General features: G+C 43.8%; 1 protein-coding gene across 1 annotated transcript; it reads right to left on the minus strand.

The window, feature by feature from the left end:
• Window positions 1-139: 139 nt before the first annotated feature.
• MUC13 (mucin 13, cell surface associated) lies at window positions 140-26,184 on the minus strand. The gene is made up of 12 exons (XM_037033706.1): window positions 25,959-26,184; window positions 21,667-21,780; window positions 19,835-19,941; window positions 17,052-17,107; window positions 12,549-12,709; window positions 8,355-8,471; window positions 7,889-8,018; window positions 7,176-7,213; window positions 5,496-5,577; window positions 3,448-3,527; window positions 3,194-3,312; window positions 140-1,348 (listed from the first exon to the last, which is right to left on the minus strand). Exons 1-11 carry the CDS (start codon window positions 26,182-26,184, stop codon window positions 3,194-3,196), a joined length of 1,230 nt encoding a protein of 409 aa, XP_036889601.1. The 3' UTR covers window positions 140-1,348.
• Between the last annotated feature and the right edge of the window lie 874 nt (window positions 26,185-27,058).

Here is a 27,058-nt window from a genome sequence, read left to right on the forward strand (position 1 = left end):
AGGTCATCCAACAGCCCCCTCAGGAGGACAGCAGATGTCAATCCAGTTGGCCATGAGTCATGGTTGCTATGGAAAGTGAGACTTAACTGCTTTGTGCGTCACCAAAAGCCCCAAACACAAGGAACACAAGGAAGGATACCATCTACCAAAGATACTTTATTTGTTACTTTTCATGTGAATAGTCAAGAACCAATAATAATAACAACAAAAATAACTTGCAAGGAGGTCAGACATTAGACATAAATAAGGACACTATCAACGTTAGAGAAAGCCTGTGCTGGTTGTGGCTGCACCATGCTTGGGTGAGCATGCGTTGGTGACCACAGCTGGGCCTCTGCTGGCGTTGAAGGCTGAGACCTGAGTGAAGTCCCCCTGGACTCTGCACCACCAGGCTGGGCAGCCAGAGTCAGGGCACCACTCTCTCTCACCGTCAGCCAGACAGAATGCCCGCAAATTCTGAGTGACTTCAAGTTCTTGCTCCTGGGGGTTTTGTCTTCACACCTTTTCTTAGGCTCTGAGTCTTGGGTGGGGATGAATTAGAGGAAGTGCCTACTTGCTCAGAGAGGGGAGGGGAATCTGAGAACAAAGGTGGGTCATGTGTATTCTCTCCTCATCTTCCCAATCCAGCTTCCTCCTGCCTCTGTTCCTCCTGCCTCTGGTCACATTTTCTCTCTCTGTCTCTCCTACCGAGTGGCATTTCAAAAACTCTAGCCTGTACCCCATGATGGCCATTTCTTGGGCAAGCTTCCTAATTCACAGAAAGGTCCTGTATTTCATTGGTCCTCCTGAAAAAGCAGAGACATGTCTTTTTTCTGTCTTCTTGGTGTGAGGCCAGGTCGTAAGCACCTGCTGCTTTGAGGGTAATAAAATCCTTACAGCTGAGGGATAGAAGGAGAACCTTGAAAGATGGTGTCTCTTCCCAGCCTGTAACTGCCACAGCTGATGTGTACAGAGTCTCCCAAAATTAGGTTACTTATCAGTAGGCCATCAACTCAAGAGCCACATTTTCCCCGGAGTAAACAACCTTAGGGAACTTTCCCCTGGGTTGGAAATGGTTACTGTTGTTCGCCAGGAAAAACAAAACAAAGCCCTAATCGTTGTGCTGCTTGGGGAAAATCAACTGTCTTGTAACTGCTAACAGTGTGTAAGCATGTTTAATTCCATAGGTGTTTAGCAAACAAGCTTTAGTCTTTGCAAACATTCACAACTTCCACTCTGAGAAGCTAGATATCAGATGGAAGAAAAGTAGCAAAGGCCGGATCTCCAATGCTGCTCGCTTCTCCAGTGTCTTATCCAGAATACAGGCCCACACCGTGGGTTGAGGGCCATGGATAGTTCCAGATTCTTCCTATTCTAGACAAAAAAGAGAGAAGGGGGGAAGGAAAAGAAAAACTGTTAGAAAACAAGGATACCAAGAGAAACATGTGAGAAAATTTAGATTCATAAATTGCTAACATTATTTGAATACTATTCTTAAATTAGAACCAGTCACAGTGCTAGATTTTTGTCCTGTGAGATAGGATTCATTTCATCCATTTCACAGATGAGAAAACAAACCCAGAGAAGTCCAATAACTTGCCTGAGGACACGCAGTCCATAACAGGAAGGGCGAGGCTTTGAACTGGAGTCTGACTCTAAATCCCACACTTATTCTACCGCTAAAGGGCTCTCTTTCAGGCGTGTCCAACCTGTGGCCCTCAGGCCATATGTGGCCCAGGATGGCTATGAATGCGGCCCAACACAAAATTGTAAATTTACCTTAAACCTGTTTTTGCTCATCAGTTTTTGTTAGTGTTTGTGTACTTAATGGGTGGCCGGAGACAAGTCTTCTTCTTCCAGTGTGGCCTGGAGACGCCAGAAGGTTGGACACCCCTGCTAGTTGTACTCAGAGTAAGGGCTCCAGGGATAAGGAGGGAAGGAGAATTTTAAGGAGTTTGGAGGTTAAGGTTCACCGTAGGCGGGGCCAACAGGTGCTCCCACAGGGCGTGCATTCACGGCTGTTGCTGGCTGGACCCTGTGTATGACCCAATGCGGTACACGCTGTTCAAATCATCCCTTTGTACACACATTAATTACTTAGACTTCCTTGACTAAAGGGAAGTTTATGTACAACATAACCATAAGATTTTAAAATAAAAATAAGTCATGTTTCCCCAGAAAGTTCCAAGTGTGTTAAGATCCTTAAAGGGCAGTGTGCTCACCTGGGCACTGTGCTCACATGGAGACCTCGGAGCCTGCTCCTGTCCTCCTCGCCCCCCCACCCCAGTGGTCTCTGTGTCCCCCTCTCCCTTTGTTCTCTTTATTTTTCTACTCTTCTGGGTGTGCCCAACTCTTACTCTCTTCTTTTCCTTTCTCCATTTTTCCTTCCTTTTTACTTAAAAAAAAAATTTGTTTTCTCCTTGCCTTCTTTTTCCTGACTCCTCTCTGCCCCACCCCGGTCTCCTCCTCCGTCACCATCTCATCTTCCGCTGTCTCAGTCCCCTTGTCACGCTGCCCATGAGAGTCGCCTCTTACAGGCATCCTCCTTGTAGCATTTCCTGTGGGTCAGCTGCACTGAGCAATGCCAGCTACGATTATCCAATACAGATGTGATAAGCACAACCTGTTCTCCCTGACAGTCCCTCCATGGGACATAAACAATCACCAGCCTAGCTTGCCTTACCTCTTTACAAAGTGATCAGTTGCCTTGACGTGGGGCGAAGGAGGAAAGGGGAGATTTGCGTGGGCTGCTGGCAAGGATCCACCGAGCTCCGTACACACCCATCAGTCCTCCTCAGGCCCAACCTACATCCTAGTTACACGGCCTGGGGACTGTAACTCAACCCCAAACAACCACTGGAGTCATAGCCACAGAGCTTGTATTTACAAGGGACCTTACAGGAATTTAATATAAGCTGCTGCTTGTCTTTTTTTTTTTTTTTTTTTAAACAACTGAGGAAAGAGGCGGCCAAGGAATTAAGCGATACAGCAAAAATCACATAGATGGTCAGTGTCAGGGACCAAGAGGCGGCTCTTTAAAATAGCAGAGCACTTCTTCTGCTCTTTGTCTTTTTATAAAAAACAAAAACAAACAAAACAAAACAAACCCCCCCTGCAAAGCAGCCAGGGCTTGGTGAAGATACAGTAGGCCAGGCCCCTACTCTACCCTGGAGTATTTCACTCAGAAAAGCCCAACAGAAGCCCACTGACTCACCTAGTAGTCAGGGCGGGGCATGCCTCTGGAGTTTCCATAGGGGTTCTGCATCCCACCGTCTCTGGGGAAGCCGGTTGTGATTCTGGGGAAGATGGCCCCTTCCGCTGGAAAGCCGAAGCCTGTCCGTTCCGCTGGAGAGCCGAAGCCTGTCCGTTCCGCTGGAAAGCCGAAGCCTGTCCGTTCCGCTGGAGAGCCGAAGCCTGTCCGTTCCGCTGGAGAGCGGAAGCCTGTCCGTTCCCCTGGAGAGCCGAAGCCTGTCGTTTGCTGCAGTTTCAGATGCTGAAAGTCGTTCTCAATCAAGTTCTGTTCTTCAGTGTCCTTCGTTTTCTTTGATCTGTAATGAGTAACGGGAATTAGGATCTGACAATGGCAGGTGTCTGAAAGCAAATGTGAATACTCTTTTTTAAAATGTTTTAAAATTTGGGAATATTTTCAAATTTACACGTGAGATACCAAAAAATATTAGGCAGAGTCCTCATACATCATCACCCAGATTCCCCAGTTGTTCGCATTTCTGAACCACTTAAGAAGAAGTTGCAGACCTGATGACCCATTCCCTACAATATTTCATTACTTCGTTCAGCGTAGATTCCCTAAGTTTAAGGACAGTCTCTTTAAAAGCTTTGTGTAACCACCAAAACCAGAAGGCTAATGCTGACTCAACACTGCCATCTAATTCCACCAGTCCGTGTAAATTCTGCTAAGGATGTTAGTATGCTTGAATGTGCTTTTGAATTATTTATGGAAATAATAATAGAAGTCAATGAGAAAAGATGATTTGGGATATAATTTCACATTCAAGGAAAGTCAATGTCTATAGGCTCACCTTAGTGAATAAAGCAAGTTCAAGGTATGAAAGTCTTAATACCTTTCAGTATTGGCCTCTCAAGCATTTAAAGCCAAATGAAAGTTCTTGCCGATGAGGGAGGCACGTGCCCCAGTTAACTCTGGCCATGACCCTGCTCTTCCTTCTGCCCCACAGGCCACAGGGCCGTTCCTGCGGGACCCTAGGCTGTAGCAGCGGCAGGTGGGGGCTACATCCACAATGCCCACAGGGCCCTCCCCGGGGTGACAGTCACACACCGTCAGTCACACTGAGAATGTGGTAAAGGAAGAGCCACTCACCCCGGACCCTGATGGCCGGCCCCGCTGACAACAGTTATTGCCCTTTGAGAACACTCCTGCCTAAGTTGCCTGGGGAGGGACTTCCTCACCTTCAAAATGCACAAGAAATAACTCTTGGGGTGTGTTCCCGAGAACCATGAATCTGAGGCGGAGCTCAGGGCAAACACAGCTCTCCAGCAGGAAGGAGGAGCTGAGAGGCATGGCCGTCCCAGGGCCACGGGCTCTGCAGCAGCCCCCGAGAGCCCTGGAGGCCCAGGACAAGAGATAATCCTCACGAGAAAGGAGGAACAGCCTTGCTTCATAATCGGAAGGGTCTGGTCCTGTCCCTGGGACAGGGAAGGGCACATTCCCGGTTCCCAGCTGCCTGTCCTTGTAATTATCCGTGGGGTAGAGTTACTAGCTTAAAGAAATTTTTTAAAAAGCAAAGAAACAAAATATTTTAGGAACCTAAAATCTATTTAGCCCCTCACATTATAGTGCAAAAAAAAATACCTATTTGCCAAAGTGTTATTTTTATAAAGTAGCTTGTTTTTTTTCATCAAAGTGGATCCGCACTTGGCACATTTAGAATGGAGTAGGTAATAGCATTCTCTCCCCATTGGTGGAGGGAACTGCAGGGTATCTAAGTATCTGTTGAATGAATGAGTGGAGCCTCCTTCAGTTCTTAAGGAGAGCAGAGCAAATGTTTCATGTGAATAAAACTCAGGGCGCACCAGCTGAGGCTGATTTTCCGTCACTTGCAGCAGGGTCCTGGGCAGGGGGCTGACTTCATGAAAATGACACAAGAAAACGGTTGCTATGTCACATTATAGTGTTAAGCAAAAATAACCTAAACAACTTTTTAAAACAAAACAGGTACAAAATTACGTACATAATATCCTTTGAAAAGATCGAGAAAAACCAGGAAGGATATATTTCAAAATGTTAGTTGCCTCAGGGTGGTATGTTTTATGGGTGTTCTTTTATTCTGCTCCTTCTCCTTTTATTCTCTCTAGACTTTCTTCAGTGATCACGTAGGGCTTATACAATCAGAAGGTAAGAAAAAAAATTCAGTGCTTTTAGAGAAGCCTTGTCGTACTTCCCTTCTCTTGCCTGGGAAAGACTGTGTGTATTTGGGAACGAGAATGTCACACTGGTGACTGCTGCGCCCCAGGACTGGGACGTTTCCATTCCATACCTCGTGAAGATCAGTGCGATCACCATGCCAAGAATGAGGATGCCAGCAGTGGCGCCCAGGACAGTGAGAATCAGCTGAAAGTCTGAAAGGGAGCAGAGAGGAATAGGCATGGTATCCACAAACAGGGAGCCACCGACTGTCTGCCCCACAAGTGCGTGTGTTCCCAGGGCCTCCTGGCTGTGAGGACCAGTGGCTCTCATCTCTGACTCCTCCAGGGCCAGGTTGGATGGGTGGCTCGCCTCTTTCAACCCTCCCTCCTCACCTCCAAATGCCCCCCTCACCTCCAAACCCCAACTGTATCAGAAGAGCCAGCCTTGCCAGATAAAAGGCCACATGTGCAAAGGAGGCCATGGTGGCAAGGGCTTCCTGGGCTTTGTGGGGACTGGGATTACAACCCAGGACCCTCTCCTGAGCTCTGCTGCCTTTGCCTGCCCGCCACACCTGACCTGGATGATAAACTGGGGGAATTTAAATTGTCACTAACTGCGGAGCTAGGAAATGGCTTGATAGAGTTGGTGAGGGAAGAGCCTAGAGGTTCGTCACCACCCACCTCCTTCTCTAGCTCTGCTGTCTAGCACTACTGAGCACTTGGAATATGGCTGTGAAATGGCCTATAAGTGTAACAGACACAGTGGACTTCGAACACATTTGAAAAAGCTGTAAAATATATTGTGAATAATTTTTATATTGATTACATGTTGAATGGATAAGAGTTTTGAAATATTGAGTGAAGTAAAATGTTATTAAAATCAATTTCACCTGTTTCTTTTTACTTTTAAAAATTTGCTTAGAATTTTTAAATTTGAAATTAAACATGAAACTTACATTATATTTCTATCAGGTAGTGCTTCTCTAGACAACTCATCTCTGCAACACAACTGTCCTGTGCGCCACCTCCAACGAGGACTCATGGGGCCACAGGACTTAGGCGTGGAAAATACCTCAAAGGTCATCCAGCCCAAACCTCTCATTTTATCAGTGTGGGTGGTGAAAGCCCAGGAGGAAGAAATGGTTTAGCAAACCCAGCCTCACCACGAAACACAGTAGAAATTGAGAGCATTTCTCATCATTAACTTTGGGGCTGGCTGGGAGGCCAGCAGAAATATTTCCTTCGTCTTGGAGCACTGATCTTTTAGTTCACTGGGTGCAATTTTAAATATAAAATAATTTAAAATGTAAAGTTAGCATTGTCCCAATTGGTTCGGTGTGGGTTGTGGGAGGAAATGAAGCAACTGCATTTACAACACATCTTGAACCACTAAATAGCTCTGAAACAACGAGATTTGAGTATCTGAATGTCTGGTTTCTAGTTTTGCTCTCCCATGACAACAGACCTTTTCAGAATATACTGGTATTTCATTCTTTCTAGTAGCACAAAATGCATATTTAACCTAACGTAGAAAATGGACAGAGCATTAGGACACCCTGGGCTGACCGGGGGCTTGTCCGAGGCGCCAGCCCACCTCATGGGCAGAGTTCTGGGAGTTCCTGTAACAAGGGCACTGCTGCCTGTGACTCGGGGATGGGACGGGCAGAATGGCAGGACCGAGAAGACAAACTGCAGGCAGATTTTCTCCCTCTTCACGAAGGGAGCCAGAGGCTTTGGGAGACCAGATTGAATTCTGAATGTGATTAATGTTTTTCAGGCGTTTAACAATGAAGTAAAACTTTTATACTCACTGTCTTCACAGTTGACTCCATTGTAACCAAAGGCACACCTGAAATACAATTCATCACAGGAAACCATGGTAAAGAGCACGTGGAAGCATGGCAGAGTTCCCACCCAACGGCCAAGTCTTCCTCTCCATCTTTCTTTCATTCTCTCCTCCCTGTTCCTTCTCCTCTTTTTCTTTTCTTTCTTCCAGCCCCATTCTCTAGTTGAGCATTTTTCATGGAGCTCTGGAAGGTGGGGGGCTGGTGGTTGGTTATGCAACCCCACACGGTCTCATTTTTTACTGACTGAACGCTCCATCCCCTGAGCTCCAGGAATCCTCAGCAACCCAGGCAAAGCTGAACCCCAGGACCTGGAGCCTAGTGGGACGCCCTCAGACTGCAAGGCCAAGTGGCTCTTTATTTGCTGCCCTGTGAGCTGGGGCAAATTACTTATATTCTCTGAACTTCAGTTTCTGCCCTTGAAAATGGGAAACTAATACATTTCTGACAGTGCCGTTGTGTGAGAGGTGTTCCCCAGTGTGGTTCCTGGCACATAAAGAATGTTCAAAGCTACTGATGCTGATGATGCTGGTGACAATAATGATGATGACACTCTAGGCCTATGCCAGCATACCAGCTTCCTGACCCTAACCCCACATGGCAAGCGCTACCCTTTCTATCCTTCACCCCATGCATAAGCTCTCTCTATGGCAAGACAATAAAGGAATGATTTTTCTTACACTTGACATTTCTCATGGTCGTCCTTCTTGTAGCCCGCCAGGCACACACAATCAGGGCTCCCATTTTCCTTCACCAGGCACTGTGTATTGGGTTTTGAGTTGCAGGCATAAGGACACCTCCGACTTAAAGCTGCAAAACAGAGTGATATCTGGGTGATTTTCAGAAACAACCTCTTGCCCCAAAGTGATATGTCACAGAATACAATTTTCTTCACATTTTTTTCTAGGTCACATGAGGGTCTCATTGGCTGTGCACAGGATATGCCCCCTGTGAATGCTCGTGGGCTATCTCACTGGCTTGCCACCAAAGCCACACTTCTGGTCCACGTGCCTGAAGCCAAGACTCACATTCCTCGGAATCTGAAATGCACGTGGACCCCAGAGTGGTAAAGCTTGTATTTTGCAAATGTGAAAGGAGAAAGGGTAGGAGTCGTGAAGAACATTTAGAAGCAGGTGGAACACTTACGCAGGCACGTAGCGGTGTAGGAGTTAGGTCTTTCATACCCTGCTTGGCATTCACACTGAAAACCATCGCTGCAGTCATTTTTCTTTACGCAACCATAAAACTCACACCGATCTTGGCCTGAAGGGCACAAATAATTCACATATATATTCAGCAAGATAGTGTGGATAAAGCAACTGGTAAAAGCCCCCACTCTATTGTTACAATTGCCTTTTAATAAGTTTTAGGATTCAATAAATGATACTCTGGGATTCTAAAATCCAACTCTCCAATCCTTTTTTCCATGACTATTTCCTTACACTATTCAGTTCAAATTAATTCAATCCAAAGCAGTGCTATCAGGTTCAAGTTCAAGATCTCTTTCACACCCAGCTCTGTGCTGGGTTCTATAAGGGACACAGTAGCTACATAACTTTTGGGTCCCATTTCTTTAGAGTTACAGGTTTGAACCCATAGAGAATTGTTGCTTCAATCACCTCATAATTCAGGTGAGAACAATCTTAACAACTTTTAAGAACAATGGGAATTCAAGGGCTGAGGTAATTAAAGGTAACATTGTGGAGGAGATGGGAATTGGGCTGTCTTGAAAGATAGGGAAAATTTAAACAGTCAAAGAAGAGTCAAAGCCTTTTTAAGAAGAGTAAACAAGGCATAAAAAGATGCAGAGAATTCTTATCAGGGAGTAGTGGTGTTGTATTTGGGTGGGGAAAAGGCAGTGTGGTAAAGAGGAAGAAAGAATTCTTGGCTGTGCCATTTATTGGCAATGGGCTCTCTCTGTTCAGTCATTTGAGTTTTGGTGGGTTCAAGTTCCCTCCATCTATAAAATGGGACTAATAATTCTTGATTCACATGATCGATGTGAGAACTGAATGAACTAACGTGAATGCAAGCCCACTGCAGGAGTCTCAACAAATAATCATTCTTTTGTCCATTCATTGGTGCAGCAGGGTTTGAATGCCAGACTCAGTACAATGACTTTAATCCTACAGGCCTGAGAATCCATTGGTGGGTTTTGAGCAGAAGCATAGCGTGAGAAAGCAGTCTTTTAAGAACGTTGCTCTAGAATGGGTAAAGAGGTAGCCCATGTATACAACGGGACATTACTGGGCCATAAAAAAGCATACAAATCTTACCATCTGTGACAACATGGATGGACCTAGATGATATTATGCTAAGTGAGATAAGCCAGGAAAAGAAAGATGAAGACTATATGATTTCACATGTATCTGGAATCTAAAAAATAAGATAAACAAATAAAACAGCAACAAACTCTTAGATACAGAGAACAGATGGATGGTTGCCAGAAGGGAGGGAGATGGGAGGAGTGGCTAAAAGAAGTGAAAGGATTAAGAAGTATGAATTGCCAGTTATAAAAATAGTCATAAGGATGCACAGTGCAACACAGGGAACACAATCAATAATATTGTGATAACTATGTATGGTGTCGAATGGTAGTACTAGACTTAAGAGTGATCTCTTCATAAGGTATATAAATATCTAATCACTATTTGTACACCTGAAACTAGTATAATATATTGCATGTCAACTATAATTTAAAAATAAAATTTAAAAAGAATGTTAGTCTAGAAGCAGGTCAGAAAGCATTAGAAATAAAAAGATGAATCTGAGACTAGATTAGGGGGAGAGAATAGGAGGAGGCAGAAAAGTCATGTGGTTACTCTCTTCTAAACATCCCAGACCATAACAAACCTTCTTTAATCACCTGCTAATTTAAAAGTGCCTCCAATTAAGTCTAGAGAAAAAGAATCTATAGCTTTTGACACGGAAGAGAGAATCTGTCTTTGCAGAAGCAGAAAGCAGGAAAAGGAGCTTCCCCCCTAACAGTTCTGAGCCTCTCCCTTCTCTTTGCTGGGTGGTTCATGCTTCAGTGGCCCCCTCCAATCTGCACAAATTGGAAATGTGTTAATGAATCTAGGAGTGCACGCCTGGTCTCAGAGGGGCAAGATGTTCAGAGGAGTTGTCAAAAGAGGGCAATTCTTCAAAATAAGGACAAATAGTGACAAGCATGCCAGGGGTTAGAGCCAAGGCAATTATGAAGGAGAGCCAAAATGAGAGAATTGTGCAGGGGACCCCAACTTTATCTTGGAGAATGCACTGGTTATTTTTAGCCAGCAACCATGCTGAGTCAGTCTCCATGCTGATGGGGACCCTCAAATTTCCTCACACTTGCTGGAAGTCTCATTTAGCCAAAAGCAGAATGCATGACAAGGTTCGCCTTGCCTTGCTGACAATTTCTTCTTCCAGGGAGTAGAGGTTCTGATTGCATGAATTGCTCCTCTACACCAACTCTGACCCAAGGAGAAATCAACTGGCAGGTAGAAGTGATGGTCCCCTTGGAATACAAGAAATAAGTGATAGCCAGAGAGAGATTCGTTTCAGAGTAAAAATTAAAATGTTCAGAAAGGAAAAGGTGTAATTCTGATGCATGAGACTCTGGAAGGTGAAATAGTTCAAGAAAATCAGAAGGTCTGAAAAGGTAATTCTAACAGTGTAGCTGCTAAATGAGCTATAAAAACAAAAAAAAATGTAGGAAGAGGATCTGGTAATTTAAGAAACTGCCTTGGTTTGCACAGGAAGCTGTCAAATAAGACATACACAAAATATGGAAAGAAGGCCTTATAACCAAAGACAGAATATTAAAAATGTGGTAGAGAAACCTTAGAGCTTCAGATGAGCTCAGGTTTCCCCCAAAACCCAAAATAACAACAATAAAATTCAATAACAAAGAGAAAAGGGTTAAAGTGAAAAAATGGGCAAACAAATGAAGAGATGTATGTGTGTGTGTGTGTGTGTGTGTGTGTGTGTGTGTGTTTCATGCTAGGGAGGCCCCTGGAAAGGCCAAGCCTGGCTGGTGTGACGTTGGTGGATAACATGAAAACCGGAATGGCTCTGTAATTCTTTCATCCCAGCCTCTTCTGCCAGGAAACGATACTTCGATGGGAAAAGGTTGAATGGACACTGCTAAATGGACTGCAGCCCGATGAGAGAGAGATTTACAGGGGAGCCCCATCTTTTGTGACAGAATTTTAAGTGTTTTATCAGAGCATTTACATCCCAGGTCCTGAGAGAATAGTGAGAATCTCTGTGAAATCTTTAAGCAAGAAAAAAGGTGCTAAAAAACTATAAATGAACAGGATTTGTTCATACTTTTAGAAAGAGAAGGAAGTTTGCCCACTAGGCCAATGAGGTTACAATCATTAGAAAGCAAAAATGCAAGAGACTAAGGAAAGGGTCTTAGAAGAACAAAAAGAAGGATGAGGGAGGTGGGAAGGGGATCAAGAGAACGGTGGGTGGAGACGAGGACTTCAGGAGGGGAAGGGTACCAGGGTACCAGTGGCAAATGCTACGGACAACTCAAGTCAATTGTGCCTTAATAGAGGCCTTTGGATTTGGCAAACAGGACTGAGAACCAGTCACACAAACTTGCCACCAGGGCTGGCCTTAACAGGTGCCTGTGAGATGAGGAACTTCTAACGACTGCTGTGATAGTGTCAATTCATTCATGCCTTCCTGTATCCATCCATGCCCAATGAGGCTGACAGACCATGTGAGGCAGAGACAAACCAATTAGCTGAACCATCTTACATCAGTCAGACCTCAGCTGACCCACCCAGCAGCTAATGGCAATTGCTTAAATGAGCCCAGTGGAGAGCAGCCAAGCATGGCCTAGATCAGCAGAACTGCCCAGCTGAGCCCTGTCCAAATTCTGACCCACCGAATAATGGCAATGCAATAAATAAGTAGGCCGCTCCGTTTTGGGGTGGTCTGTAACACAGCAAAAGTGAACTATTGCAGTTATGCTGTGGGTTTGTGTGCCTGCCTAAAGGGAGAACAGGGCAGGTAAAATCAATCATTTAGAAAGCTATGACTTGGGGTAAAGTCCTCTTGTTTCACTTTGCTTCATCTTTTCCTATTCAGAGGCTATTTGTCCAAGACTACCTTCCAAACAGAGAAACAAACTGGTCAGCTTGATGACTTGGGAGGTGGCTGGAAAGGAGCAGAAGCCAAGTGAGAGAAGACAGGGTAGAAGGATGGACTGGTAAAAAGGAAACTCGGAGACATCTACAGATTCCGTTGTCCAGTTCTTCTTACCCCTTTTTCCCATGCAATGAATAAGTTCCCACAAAGGTAGGTAAGTGCTTAGGTAAACTTTGAATAAAATTATGTAGTACTTACTAGCATAGTTTGTAATGTCTGATTTACTTGAAATTGCATTATGAATTTTATTAGATATGCTCGTCTCATTTTCTTTTGTATCTTCTGCAAAAAGGTTTACCACTGTTGCAGTCACAACCTTGTCACCAGCACGCATTTGAGATCTTGCTGAGGCAGATATGCTAAAAATGAAATGAATTAATCACTTGATGAACTCAATTCAAGCATCAACAACTTGGTCTTCAAACCTCCCGTACTCCCAAATTTCCCAGTTCCAGTCCTGATCCACAGATATATCCCCAAATGGGGGGCCCAGAATGGAAGATTGGGGTTGCAATAAGAGGGCCCAGAGATCTCTATTCAGTGTGTTCTCAGAGGAAATCGATGGCTGAAACAATGTCCTGTTGGAGGATAACTGTGAACTCTCATGTTTAGGATCCTAGGAGCCTAGAACTAACCAGAAATAGAACAAGCAACATCTGAAATAGTAACTTGTCACTTTCCGTAGAAAAGCAAGAGTAAGTCTATTCCTGGGCTGCTAAACCTCAGAACTGTACTTGGAGAGAGAGGAGTGTGTATTCCTCCCTGTGCACAGAGAGTGGTGAGCAAACATGCAGAGTCTGGGTCCCTCCTAGGAAGGGCCGGGAAGTCAGCAGGCAAAGTGGGTAAGGGACTGGGCCTGCATATGCATGATCCAGAGGAGAACTGGAACAAGGAGGGATGAGGGTTGGAAACATGAGCATATCCTACCAAATCATATCACCGAATACTGAGTGTCTGCTATGAACAAGACACTGTAAGACTCTCTAATCAGCACTGCAGTTTGGAGCCCTAACGATAGCTGAGCCAAGTTCTAACCCTTTGATTGTCCCAAAGGAATCAAGTAATACAGCCCCTGAGAAAGAAATACAAGGACTTTTAAAAACTCTCCCTCTATCTGTTTTGTGGCTGTGTATTTTTAAGACTCTGGATATACTTCTCCTGTACAGCATTTTCTCTCCACTCCACTTTGACTTTTGAATAAATAGAAAAGCTCAAAAACATAGCCAACCTACTTGGAAAATGTTTACAGCTATGTTGGTTCTTCCGAACAATCAGCACAATCCAAACATTAACCAAATTCCATTTTTAGGAATGATCACCTCAGAAGGGAATCCAAATAAAACTCAACACCAACCCCCCTGGCCCCCCCCCAAAACCACTGCCCCCTGAAAAACAATCCAATTAAAAAGTGAGCAAAGGACCTGGATAAACAGTTCTCCAAAGAGGACATACAGATGGCCAATAGACATACAAAAAGATGCTCAATGTCTCTAATGATCAGAGAAATGCAAATTAAAATTACAATGAGATATCATCTCACACCTGTCAGGATGCTTATCATCAATAAATTAAAAACAAAACCAAAAAAAACAAGTGCTGGTGAGGATATGGAGAAAGGAGAACTCTTTTTCACTGTTCTCCTTTCTCCATATTCTCACGACACTTGCACGGCAGTAATACAGACTGGTGCAGCCATTGTGGAAAGCAGTATGAAGATACCTCAAAAAAATTAAACATGGATTTGCCTTTTGACCCAGTGATCCCACTTCTGGGGATATATCTGAAGGAACACAAAATATTGCTTTGAAAAAACATAATTACCCCTATGTTCATCACAGCATTATTTATAATTGCCAACAGACAGAAACAGCTCAAATGTCCATCAGTAGATGAGTGGATAAAACAACTATGGGACATTTACACAATGGAATACTATTCAGCCATAAAAAGAAAAATTTTACCCTTTGCAATAGTATGGATGGACCTGGACAACATTATGCTAAGTGAAATAAGCCAATCAGAGAAAGACAAATACCATATCATTTCATGCATATGTGGAGTCTAATGAACAAACTGAATTAACAGGCAAAATAGAAACAGACTCATGGATAGCGAGCAGGATGACAGCTAAGGGGCAGTGTGGGGAGGTTAGGGGTGGAAGGTTTGAGCAAAAAAGAAAAAGGACTCATGGATATGGACAACATGGTGGTGTTTGTGGTGGGGGAGGGAGGTATAAGGGGACTAGGTGGAAATGGAAAAAATACAATAAAAGTTTAACAAAAGAAAAAGAATATTAATTGTTTTAATCAATTATATCATAGGCTAAAAAAGAAAACTTACATGATCATATCAATAGACACAGAAAAAGCATTTGAAAAACCCAACATTAATTCATGATAAAAACTCTCCCTAAACTAGAAATAGAAGATTTCCTCAACTTAATAACTTCTAAAAGACAAAGAAACAAACAAAAACAGGAGTCCAAAAAACCAAGCCACTTCAGATTTTCTTTTAAATTGCCTCCCATGATTAATTTATGATAGATTTGGAGGTGGCAGAGAAGGCAGATGGCAGTGAAAAAGCATCCTTGATACAAGTTATTCTTTTAAAAAAAAACATTTTATCTATTTATCTTTAGAGAGGAAGGGAAGGAGAGAAGGAGAGAAACATCAATGTATGGTTGCCTTGCATTCGTCCCCTGCTGGGAACTGGCCTGCAACCCAGGCATGTGCCCTGACTGGGAATCGAACCGCGATCATGTGGTTCGCAGGTCCGCATTCAATCCACTGAGCTATACCAGCCAGGGCACAAGTTATTCTTTATCAGTTAAAAAATGACCAGAAATGCGTGATATACATTTACAGTTGGGCTAGGAAAGAAATGCCATCTATAATTCATCCTTTCAAAGAATCCGTTTAGCTCACACTCCAGTTTAGGAGGCAAGACATTGTACTCATGACTTAGGAGAGCCACTGTGTACTCAAGTGACAGAAGGTATAGTGTCATGACCAGAGGGCTAGACTTGGAGTTCAGAGTCCAGAGGTCTAGACCCAGGATGACCACAACTTTTTGTGGCCCAAAGCCAGTCAGTCACAGCTTTCCTGAGCCTGAGTTTCTGCCTCTGTCCAAAGAGAGATCTGAGAGGGAAATTCTGAGGGTCTTTCCAATCCCAATATTAGTAGCAAATACACAGATCTTGGGGATTCAAAGGTGAGAACATCGGACTGGAGCCTAAGACATTTTTTCCTAGGTGAGACTAAGGTCCATTCACCCTGCTACAGTCCCGTGTTGGAAGTAGTTCCCGACTTGGACATGGAGCTCAAGGTAAAAGTTTGCCTCTAACACCCCTGGCTCTGTTTTAGTAACAAAAGGAGAGCCACGATTTCAGGGAAACCCCTAAATGACCTTGTGGGACCAGCTGTCCATCACACTTGCAGGGTCCCATATTCTGGAAGGGAAACAGATGGGAACTAACACATGTTGAAATCGTCTATGTGCCAGGAACTCTGTGCAGGGAGTCTTTCAAACGTTATTTATTTTTCCCAAAGTTCCAGGAAAGTTGATCCGATTATCCCAGGTACAGAGATGTTCAGAGAGGTGAAAACAGCTGCCAATTCATGCAGCCAGAATGTGCTAAGACCAGGATTCAAGTACTGATTTGGCCGAAGCCATCACGCCTCACTGTTCCTGTGTTACCCAGTGGTGCTCAAAGCATGGACTCCCTGTCCTCCGCCGCACCAAACCGCAAGCCCTGAAACAATGCCCCGCCCTCCAGCAGTCGCGAATCTTCAGCTGCAGAGCCTCTGAGTTGGGGCCCAGCTTCTCTGTCTGCTGCCTGCTCCTTGCCCCGAGGCGCTGTGCCTCTCATTAGTCTGCCTGCTGGTGTCCTGGCTGCCAATCACACTTGCCCCTCACTCACCATCATGCTCAAAACTCACCACCTTCAGGAGGCCTTCTCTGAATTTGTAAGTATAAATACAGCTTGTATCTTATTCCACAAAGAATTTGACAAAGCTTATGAAGGTAAATGCAATAGTAAAACCACAAAACACGAATACGTCGAGGCTGCTTTTTCTACAGAATTTCACTCATCCTAGACTAGAGCATTCTTTCCTCAGGCCGTGGCACTTGTATGTCCATGTGCTTCAGTCAAAGCTGAAATAAAATCGCTACCTTCTCGAGAATCCTTTGCCTCTCTGGGTCCCTACATAGCACTTAATACTGGTCATTGTACAGTGATATGCTCAATGAACACTTGTTCTTGCTGCAGCAAGAGCTCACTATTGGCCCTTTTGTAGCCACGTGTGAGATTTGGGTGTTAACTCCCTCATTCCCCCCATACAAGGGAAGAGATGACCATGAGCCATTGATTTTCCTCCTGGCTCCCTGGAATGCACATCCCAGGGTTCAGCCAGGTGTGGTTTGTAATCAAGAGATCAAACCAATCACACCGACCCAGGTGATGCACTGGGCCATGTGTGCAAATTGCTGAATAGCCAGTCACAGGCAGTGCCTTGCCAGGCTACACTCTGCCCATCCACATACCAAGGTGAATGTGACCTCAGACTGACCATTTCTTCCTGACTTGTGACTTCCCCCCCAGAGGGCCATAGTGCTGCACAGGGGACTCAGGAGATAATGGGAAGTTAAACAAATGCACACCTGACTCCAAAGTGCCCCATTGGTCCACAGCAAACTTACCTTACTTGCTCAATTACAGTCTGTCCGTAATCAGAATTTGTAAATACATCTTTAAACTGTGGAAGAGAAGAACAGATTTAATCACAACTACAAAGGGTGGGGGGAGGAGGAGAATGTGATCGTGTATTTAGGTTTTAACATCACAGGAAATCTGTGGTGTTAAATCCATGGTTCATCACAGCAGATTATTCTTGACATGCTCTCTAACACCTTTCAGTCATTTTTGCCTTAAAACAGTAAGAATATAAGTCGGGGTTACCTAAGAAAAAGATGAACACCCAAAATAGACAAATCAATAATTATACTCTTACAAATTAAGGTGACTAACTTATTAAGTTTGTCTTCTTAAAGTCACAGTCAAGGTTTGCATATTTGTTACACTTATCTCCATGCCTGTGTCATGCATGCATTCATGTACCCAAGGAACACTTCTTTACTTGCCTTGGAGGGGACTTAGAAATTACAAAGATGGGCTGGTCCAGCCCTGGGCCAAATAGTAACTGCACCATGTGGTTGAGTCAGGTAAGTACCAGAGTGATATGATCTACCATGGAAGTTCAAGGAAACTTTCTTCCATAAGTTGCATAATTTAATTCCTTTGAACCTTTACTTTTCTCATGGGAAACTTGAGATAGCAGTAATTCCTACCATGTAGGGCTACAGTGTGCATAAAATGAGATGGCTTTGTGGGCTGAAATGTGGATCTAATCAGGCTTGAGGTGTGCTCTAAGGACAGAGACAACTCTAGATACTTGTGGAGAAGCAGCTGGAGATAAAGGTGAGGATAAGGTAGAGGTGGGCTGAGGGTCCCAGTGAGAACAGAAGTTCATTGATGTCAAGAATTGGGTTTGCTTTCTCCTTCTTACGATACAGCCTCCTCCACTGCTACCCGACAGCACTCAGCAGAGTGCAATCTCAACGAAACGTTCAACATTGGTTGACTGAATATTGAATAAATTACATGTGAAACACGTGAACTTGGACATATCTTCCCATTTTCGGGTCCCATTCTCTATATTTATTATATGAATGTTGGACTAGGTTGATGCAACCTTTTTATGATCCATGACTTTTTAAAACTTTTCTCCCCATGGGAACCCCACATTTTAAAAGATTATGGCAATCAATATAGTTTAAAAATATGTCAAATAGAGTTCTGGCCAAGACAGAGGTGCAGGTAGAAACCCTTCTCTTCCTTGCACAACCAAAAGGAGGATAACAACCCATCTAAAATCAATAAACAATCAGAAGTGCCAGAAAATGAGACTGCAAGAAACTCCTACAGCTGAGGAATTAAATAGTCAACCAGACCAACCAGACCAGTAAGACAGGCCGATGAAGAGAATCTGCAGGAAGGTGGTGGGCGGCACAAGCAGGGCTGGCTCAATGGGAAACTGAGACTCAGAGCTGACTGTGGACTACGGTGTGGGGTGCCAAGGAGGGAGAAACTCCCAGTCTCACACGAGGAGAGTCTGGTGTGATACTCACACTGGTCTCTGAAGACCAAGGCATAGGCCTGGAGCTGGAAGGGCCTTTTGGACACTCATACCCAAAGCACGTTTGGGAAGTGTAGTGGCCACAGTGGCCATTGCCCAGTAAAGTCACATGAGAAAAATCAAGGGGCTCCCTGGAAATAGGAACATATCGATGTTGCCTTCTTCAATGTGCCGACTCTCATCCAAGCAGGCAAATAGGAATGTAGATTCAGGACGAGAGGAGAGGTCACGGACAGCCAGCCTGTTGTGCACAGGAGGTACAACAAAGGGGCCTGGTGAGCCCTGGGCCCTGGCAGCCGGGGGTCCACGCCCGCAGAGCTGGGCACTGGCCCTTCTGTCATGAGCACTGGTTTTCTCTGTACAATCTGCAAAATCGTTTGGCATCTTTTACATTTGATCATTTCTAATAGTGAAACTCTTTTGTGATGATGTAATTCTGAATTGAAAGACATTGTCATCAAATAAGACCTTAGTTTCTGAAGTCTGATGAAGCTTTGAGACACACTGGCTGTCCGCCCCCTACAAGCCCTTCCAGGGCCACCAGCTGTGGTTCTGGAATGGCGATCTCCTGTTGACATAGCCGTTCGCAATAACCAAAATAAAAAGCTTTTGTACAATTTGACATTTTTGACAACGGGGAAAAAAGGAACAGAAATTAATTCAGATGGAGTTGCTCTTTCAGACATTAAAAAAGTCAAACTAGTACAGAAATGTGTGCAAATCACAATGTAAAAAGGAACATCTTCAAAACTTTTCAGTTCTGTGGAAAGCATTCATTTTAAAACATCATTAATGCCTGGCTGATGTGGCTCAGTGGATTGAGCGCTGGCCTGAAAACCAAAGTGTTGCCGGTTTGATCCCCAGTCAGGGCACATGCCTGGGTTGCAGACCCTAGCAGGTGTGCGACAGGCAACAACACATTGATGTTTCACTCCCCTTCTTTCTCCATCCCTTCCCCTCTCTCTAAAAATAAATAAAACCTTTTAAAAAATCATTATATGGACCTGTCCATTAAAAACATTCTAATAGCTTATGTAACGGCAAGGCTGGCATGGCACTCCGCTGAGCCAGACATTGCTCAGGGAAGTGCCGGGTCACGGGGAGGCCCAAGGGCACCCAAGGGGCTCAGGACAGCTGCTGTTTACCAACCAATGAGAATACATCTCACCACTTGGACAATGGGGCAGCTGTACCATTGTGAGCCACCGGAACATCAGCTTTATGCTCTGTAACTCAGTGTTAGAATGAAGAACACTTATACAGGAAGGAAGGTTGGAAAATACTTACAAATTTGGTAACTGCCATATATAAGATTTCATAGTTTATGGACTTTTCATTTTCCAGGTCAGATGTGTCTGGTATTTTTACTTGAATTATTCCAGGGAAAACCTTTCCTGAAATTCAAGCAGAATCTTTCTGTAATGTTTAATGCAAAGAGGATCATTTTCATTTTATTTGCATCATACTTTAAAAAAATTCTAAACCTTATATGATGATGCTACAGGAAGCCTAGATGATAAATGATACTATATGATGTATGATGTATATCATATGTAATATATATAATAGATGATATAGGATAAATGTTACCCCAAATCCCACCCTACCTAACACTTTGGTATGAGGTAGGCCCCACTTTTCAAAAAGTTTACTTTATGCCTCTACATAAAAGGCATAAAATTCCTTTCTTTTATGAAAGACCTACGGTAGGACTTGTTTTCACCACCAACAGGAACCATAAGAGAATTCTCGCTTGTGTGAAAAAAGGTGAAAATTGAGACTAGCATTCAGCGTTTGTTTTGCAGGCAGCTGTTCTAGAGGTGGCGCACAGCCGGCCCAGCCAGAGCGGCCTGCCCACTCCAGCACGCGGCACCCCGGCACGCAGCTGCCACAGCTCTGGACAGTGTCTGCGAGCGTCTGTGCCTTGTTTCGACTTATTTTGTGCATCCCTTAGCAAGATGTGCCCCAAAGCCATTGCTTTTTCATCTTACGCCACTTCACCTTACAAAAGATTTCATCAGAATGACCTACTTTCAGGTAGATAGAGAAACCTGTATTTCTCCCAGCTCCTTTTTTTCCCTGTGCAATGATTTATATCATTATTCCTCCAAGTTTATATCATAAATCTTCTTTACCAATTATTAAACAAGAATCATTTTTCCAAATCATTACCTGGTCTTTATAACTATTATTTTTTAAAACTGCATAATATCCTCTGAAATATATGTTCCCTTTATGATCTAGTCACTTTCTGTTTTTAGCATTTTTAATTATTTAAAAGGGGGCAAAAAAGGTCGTAATAAATGTCTCCATGCCCAAGGCTTTCTATATTTGGGGTCGTTTACTTAGAGAGGATCCCCGGAAATGAGATTATTAGTAACAAAAGAACATCCTTTTGGCTTTCCAAACATCTCTAATCCCTGAGGCCAATGCTGTGCATTTGTTCTCTGTACAACTGATCTGCTCTGGTGAGGGGGCTATTTCCCATTCACAGAACAGGTAAAAATTTATTACACAAGAAATAGCCTTGGACCTTCATAGCACATAAGTGATTTAATAAAAAAAAGTGTTATGTCAAGGTTATGGTGATTGGCTCCTGAAGTCCATCTCTAGACCTGAGAGGCTCTTAAGGCTCTAAAAATGGGATTTGCTGTTATGGGGCAAGCAAATCCTACAACAGAGAACTGACCAAACCCAGAAGACCAGGCTCGCAGGCTTTGTCGGCCCATGTGGTCTCAGGCAGGTCACCTTCTCCTGCACCAGTAACAGCACTGGTAACAGTGCTGTTGCCCCTGGTAACAGCACTGCTTCCTGCAGTCTTTGGATACTTTTTCAGGGCCCATTGTTCTCATTTTGTTCTCATGACACCGTTCCCTTGAGCAGGTGAAGTGAAGGGAACTTCAGGTCTAGCCCACACACCTGACTCAGTTCATTTCCACTCACATTCGGTTCCACTGAGACAAAGGCAGGAGCCATTGTTCTGCTTTGCTGGCCTTTGTTGCCTCCAAATTTTCCCCTCTATCTAGTATTCCAAGGGCTCTTTTGGCCATTAGTTCAAGTTTTCTATTCCACTTTAGGTATGAGATGCAGCTCTGCAGGGTTCATCCTTTGAAACTCACCTTTTTTGCAGCTGAAAGAATTATAGTAATACCCATGTATACACTGGCAAAAATGTGTATTATTCAGATTAACACAGTAAGAGCCACCGGCACAGGAATCATCTCGGCAAAGATCTGAGATGGAACAGAAAGAGATGAACAATCCACAGAATAGCAAATAACACCCAGAAACATACTTTTCAATTCTCATGCCCGCCTCCTGGGCACTTTCTATTCCTTGGTTGTATTATTTCAGGGCATACCTTTAGAAAAGCTAGAAACAAGTACACATTTTCTAATGTATCTCGTGAGTTTGTTGCTTAAATACAGGAACAATTGCTTGTCTACAGGAAAGGCCGGAGGTTGGTGGGGAAGGGTGTGTCCAGAGTAATCTGCTAACCCAAGGAGGCAGGAGTGTTTGGGCCTCGGGGACCTTCTAGAACCTTGGTGTCTGATCTTCTAACACTAGATAGGGCTTCCCACAACTATTTTATAGAAGGCATCATATTTTTAAGGAAGGTGTATATACCTGTCTCATAGGGAGGAATAGGCAGGAGGCTCCCAAAAGAGACTGGATGTTATATGCTGTTTTACCATGTTAGCACCCATGGTATAAAGATCCATAATGAAAGGAAATGACTGTTAAGGGGAGAATGTGGATTAAGTCACTGAAAATTCTAAGAGTAATTGATGAAATGCCACTCCACTCTCTGGCTTTCTGAGTGGACGACTTGAATAAGTGGCGAGAATAACATTGTAATTGTTTCTCCACCACAGGCTGGGACTCACAGACTAGGACGGGTGCAGCATCTTTTCTGTCTCCAGAGATTAGATGGGTTCAAGGAAGAAAGGCTGGTGGCCAAATGGTGATCCTGGCTGGCCCCGCTCTTCATCTCTTTCCAATGAAATGATTCTGAGCCTTGATTCTGAATAAATTAAGTGTCTGGCAACCTTCAGAACTGTCTGAATGCTTATGAACCTATAGGTAGAACTAGATTTTAAAAAAAAAAATTTTTTTTTAATTAAAAAAAATCTACATATAAGGTAGATTTTTAGTGTATATAACAGGCTCTTTCGTGATTAAGAAAGGGGAATACACAAAAACACAATACCTGTGTTTATATTTGTGTAGATTACCTATGGAAGGAGAAGCAAGAAACTGGCCATAGAACTGGCCTCTGGGGAAGGAAACCAGAAATCGGGGGTCCTAGGGATTGAGGATGGGAGGGAGATTTAGTTTTTACTGCACCTATTTGTACCGCATCTCTTTTTACCCGGTTTAAGCTTCTTTTTCCATAACAATGGGCCTAATTTATTTTTATTTAGAAATACAAAACAAACTAGTGCTGACGAGAATGTGGAGCAGCAGGGCTGGTGGGAATGGGGAATGGTGCCCCACTCTGGGAGGCAGTTTGGGGCTTCCTTACAAAACTAAACACACTCTTACCATGTGATCTAGCGTGGAACTCCTCGCTATTCATCCAAAGGAGTTAAAAACATACGTCCACTCAAAAACCTACACGCTAATACTTGTAGTGGCTTTATTCATAAATGTCCAAACCTTGGAAGAAACTAAGATATCCTTTGGTAGGTGAATGTATAAACAAACTGTGGTGCACCCAAACTGTGGACTATTACTCAGAGGAAAAAAAAACAGAAATGAGCTTTTCAGTGCTAAATTATAATCAAATCATGAAAGGACAGGAAGGAAACTTAAATGAATATTACTAAGTGAAAGAAGTCAACCTGAAAAGCTGCACACTGTGTGATTCCAACTACATGATATCCTGGAAAAGGCATAACTATAGGCAGTTAAAATATCAGTGGCCGCCAGGGGTTGGAAGGAGAAAAGGATGAAATGGTGGAGCATAGAAGGCTTTTAGGGCAGTGAAAATAATCTATGTGATACTACAAAGATGGGATTTTTTTTTTCAAAACTCTACATGATACTATAAAGATGCATTTTCCCAAACTTATAGTATGTACCAACACCACCAGGGAACCCTAACGTAAACTGTGGACTTTGGGTGAGGATGGAGTGTCAGTGTGAGTTCATCGCCTGTAACAAACATACCCCTCTGGCTGGGATGTTGACAGTGAGGGAGGTTGTGCATACGTAGCATTTGGGACATATGGGAAATCTCTGTACCTTCCTCTCAGTTTTGCTGTGAGTCTAGGCCTGCTCTAAAAAATGAAGCCATTTAAAAATTTTTTTAAAAAGTTTTAAAAAATGCTGCATCGGACAAAAGGAGGCATAGTGCAGTAGTATAGTATCTTGTGAACAACAGTAAGGGTTACCCACTGAGAAGATGTAACCCAACATTCTACATGAAATAAATGGCTTTTTAAAAAAGCCTCGATCAGGCCCTCGCTGGTGTAGCTCAGTGGATTGAGTGCGGGCCTGTGAACCAAAGGATCACGGTTCAATTCCCAGTCAGGGCACATGCCTGGGTTGCAGGCCAGGTCCCCAGCAGGGGATGCACGAGAGGCAACCATACATTGATATTTATCTTCCACTCTCCTTCCCTTCCCCTCTAGAGATAAATAAATGAAATCTTAAAAAAAAAAACCCAGAGATTATATTTTTATTTTTAAAAAATTACTTAAAAAATAAATAAATAAAAGACTCAATCACGTGGCAATGATGATTTGGGAAATCTAGGCAAGAAACAGAGTGAAGCTCCACTTTGGACCCAGCAGACAAGTCACTGCTGGAAAGACTTCTCTCTGGCAATAAAGGACAGATGTGGCTTGTCTGGTGGACCAGGAATGAAACCTTCCAGTCACTGTACGTTACGGCTGGAAGGTTTGGGTGGCTACTTATTTCAGTTACACCTTGGTACAGATGCTTGCCCCACTTCCCACAGTTAGTGATCGGGCCAGAGCACAGCGGAAGTCTGGGGAATGAGAAATGCCTTAGAAGAGCTCCCTTCCCTGGCCCCAGGAGAGCTGACTGTGTAGCTAGCTGTGTCCCACTTGACCTTGACCTTGACCTAGCCTTCAGAGTGGCCTCTCCAAACATGAAAGACTGTGAACAAGGTCTTAGATACAGGCTCAGGATCCATTTGCTTAGTCATCCAATTTTTAGATCTATCTCAGGACATTGGGGAAGACAGAAGATCTGAGTGTGGGAAGACTCAGCTTGCTCTCTGACCACAGGAAGTTGCTGCTCCTGCTGGGCCCCCATTTTCCTTTGTGAGGAGAGCAGGGTTTATACGGACCCTTCAAGCCTGAGGATTCTTTTAGACTAGGGGTTGGCAAGCTACAACCTAGGAGCCAGATCTGGCCAATCTTGTTTGTTTTGTTTATATATTAAGTTTTATTGTCGACACAACCAGGTTCATTCATTTATATATTGACTATAACTGCTTTTATGGCAAAATGGCAGGGTGGAGTAGTCGTAAGAGAGACCCTGGGGTGGCCCACGAAACCTAAAGTGTGTACTAGTGTGCCTTTATCAGTAAAGTTGGCTGACCCCTATTCTAGACCATGCTTTGGGAAGTGAGTCGGGTGGTTTCTGTTTCAATGACTTTGGCTTGAGGTCAACTCTTAGCACCCCCAGAACATCTGTTCTTTAGACAATGACCCTGGCTGTGCCCCGGACGGTTTGCGCACTGCTGTTGTTTGGCTTTTTATCCCTCAGGCTTGAATTCCACAAATTGGCTCAAACTCCCCGATTAGAATGACCAGCCACTGTCATAACTTGTTCTGTGTTTTGATAACATCTGATAAGGAGGCGGAGTAGAATTGACTCTTTCTTCAGGTAAAGGAGCTAGCCCAGTGAGCTGAAGAGTTGGTGCCTATTTGGGCCTCACCTTCACAGAGAAACAGAAACTATTTCCAAAAACCTCCCAGAGAGAGGGGAACTACAGAAGCAGTTTTTATAAAGTCCAAGTTCATAAAAACATTTTATGTCAAGCAAATAGCTTGAGGTAGGATGATTAGTAAAAAAAGGAGAACAGAATGGAACTACGCGTAAGTAACTTTTAGGGTCTCTGACAACACCACTAGCCTTTTTCACTCAGATTTTTTTACATTCCAAGGGTTCATATCCCAGGAAACCTTGCATTTCTTTATACGCTATTCCCTATTCTAGCAGAGCATGTCTGCCTGCCACCCTCCACAAACCGGACCCCTCAGTGAGGTGTTTTTGCGGGAGTCACTCTTACTGGTGGTGTCAGGGTTTGGGTTGCAAGTCTTTGGCGAAGTGACACTGTGGGAAGTCACTGAAAGGACAGTTCCTAGGGAATTATCTTTTACGAATGTTGTAGGAGCTGTTGGGGTAGCCAGTGTGGGCGTTGTGTTGTCAGTACCTGTGGGAGCTGCGGTGCTAGGAGGCGCTGGTGTCGAGTTGTTGGCACCCGCGGGCGTCGTGGGCGTCGAGTTGTTGGCACCCGCGGGCGTCGTGGGCATCGAGTTGTTGGCACCCGGGGGCGTCGTGGGCATCGAGTTGTTGGCACCCGGGGGTGTCGTGGGCATCGCGTTGTTGGCACCCGGGGGTGTCGTGGGCATCGCGTTGTTGGCACCCGGGGGTGTCATCGGGGTAGTGGGCGAGGCTGTGGAGGTGTTGTCACCTGCATGAGTGGAAGTGCTCGCAGGCGCGGCTGTGGTGCTGCTGGTAATCACAGTGCTGGCAGGACTTACAGCATCTGTGGTTGAAGTGGCTATAGGCACGAGGGACAAAGATACCAAGTTTCAGAAGACTGAACATTAAATACATAACGACAATTGTTATTATTTAATACGAGAGTTGACCCTTGAAAAATGCAGGTCTGAACTGCATGAGTTCATTCATACTAGGATTTTAAAACTGAAACCTGTGTTGTTCAAGGGACAGCTGTAATTGGTACCCAATTAATTCTTTTCCGAAAAATAAATGCAGTATGTCCTCAAATAACATTGTTCTCATTCAACATCTTTTCTTGCTATAACTTTGATGTGGTGTCGTAGGAACTTGACTATTCTTTGTATCAATTACCCTACGGTACAACTGGTTTCACTACACATCACTTTAAGTTGTAGAACCTATCTACAGTGTCAGATGAGAACTTACTGTGTAGTTGACCACATTAAAAACAAAAATACATGACTACTCCCCAAAACACACACCAAGCCCCCCAATAAATCAAATTAAAAATTAACCAGACAAAACTGGGAAGTGTTATAAAAATATGACAAAGAGTTAATGAGCACCAAGAAGTAATATTTATGCCTTTAGTTGCAGAACTGTCAATCTGGATTTAATATTCCTCCAAGTAGCCCTCAGTCAGGACAATTAAAAGTATCACCAGGTGGCGCTGTTACAACCTGGAAGTGAACTCCTTTGTCTTTTAACAGTTTAAGGCAATTGCCAGAATTTTCCATTACATGGCATTTTACCTGTTGATAAATATCAGGGAGAGAAGGGAAGGAA

The sequence above is a fragment of the Sturnira hondurensis genome, unplaced genomic scaffold (genome assembly GCF_014824575.4).
Source record: "Sturnira hondurensis isolate 20B ecotype Veracruz unplaced genomic scaffold, ASM1482457v3 Scaffold0021765, whole genome shotgun sequence".
Taxonomy (NCBI): domain Eukaryota; kingdom Metazoa; phylum Chordata; class Mammalia; order Chiroptera; family Phyllostomidae; genus Sturnira; species Sturnira hondurensis.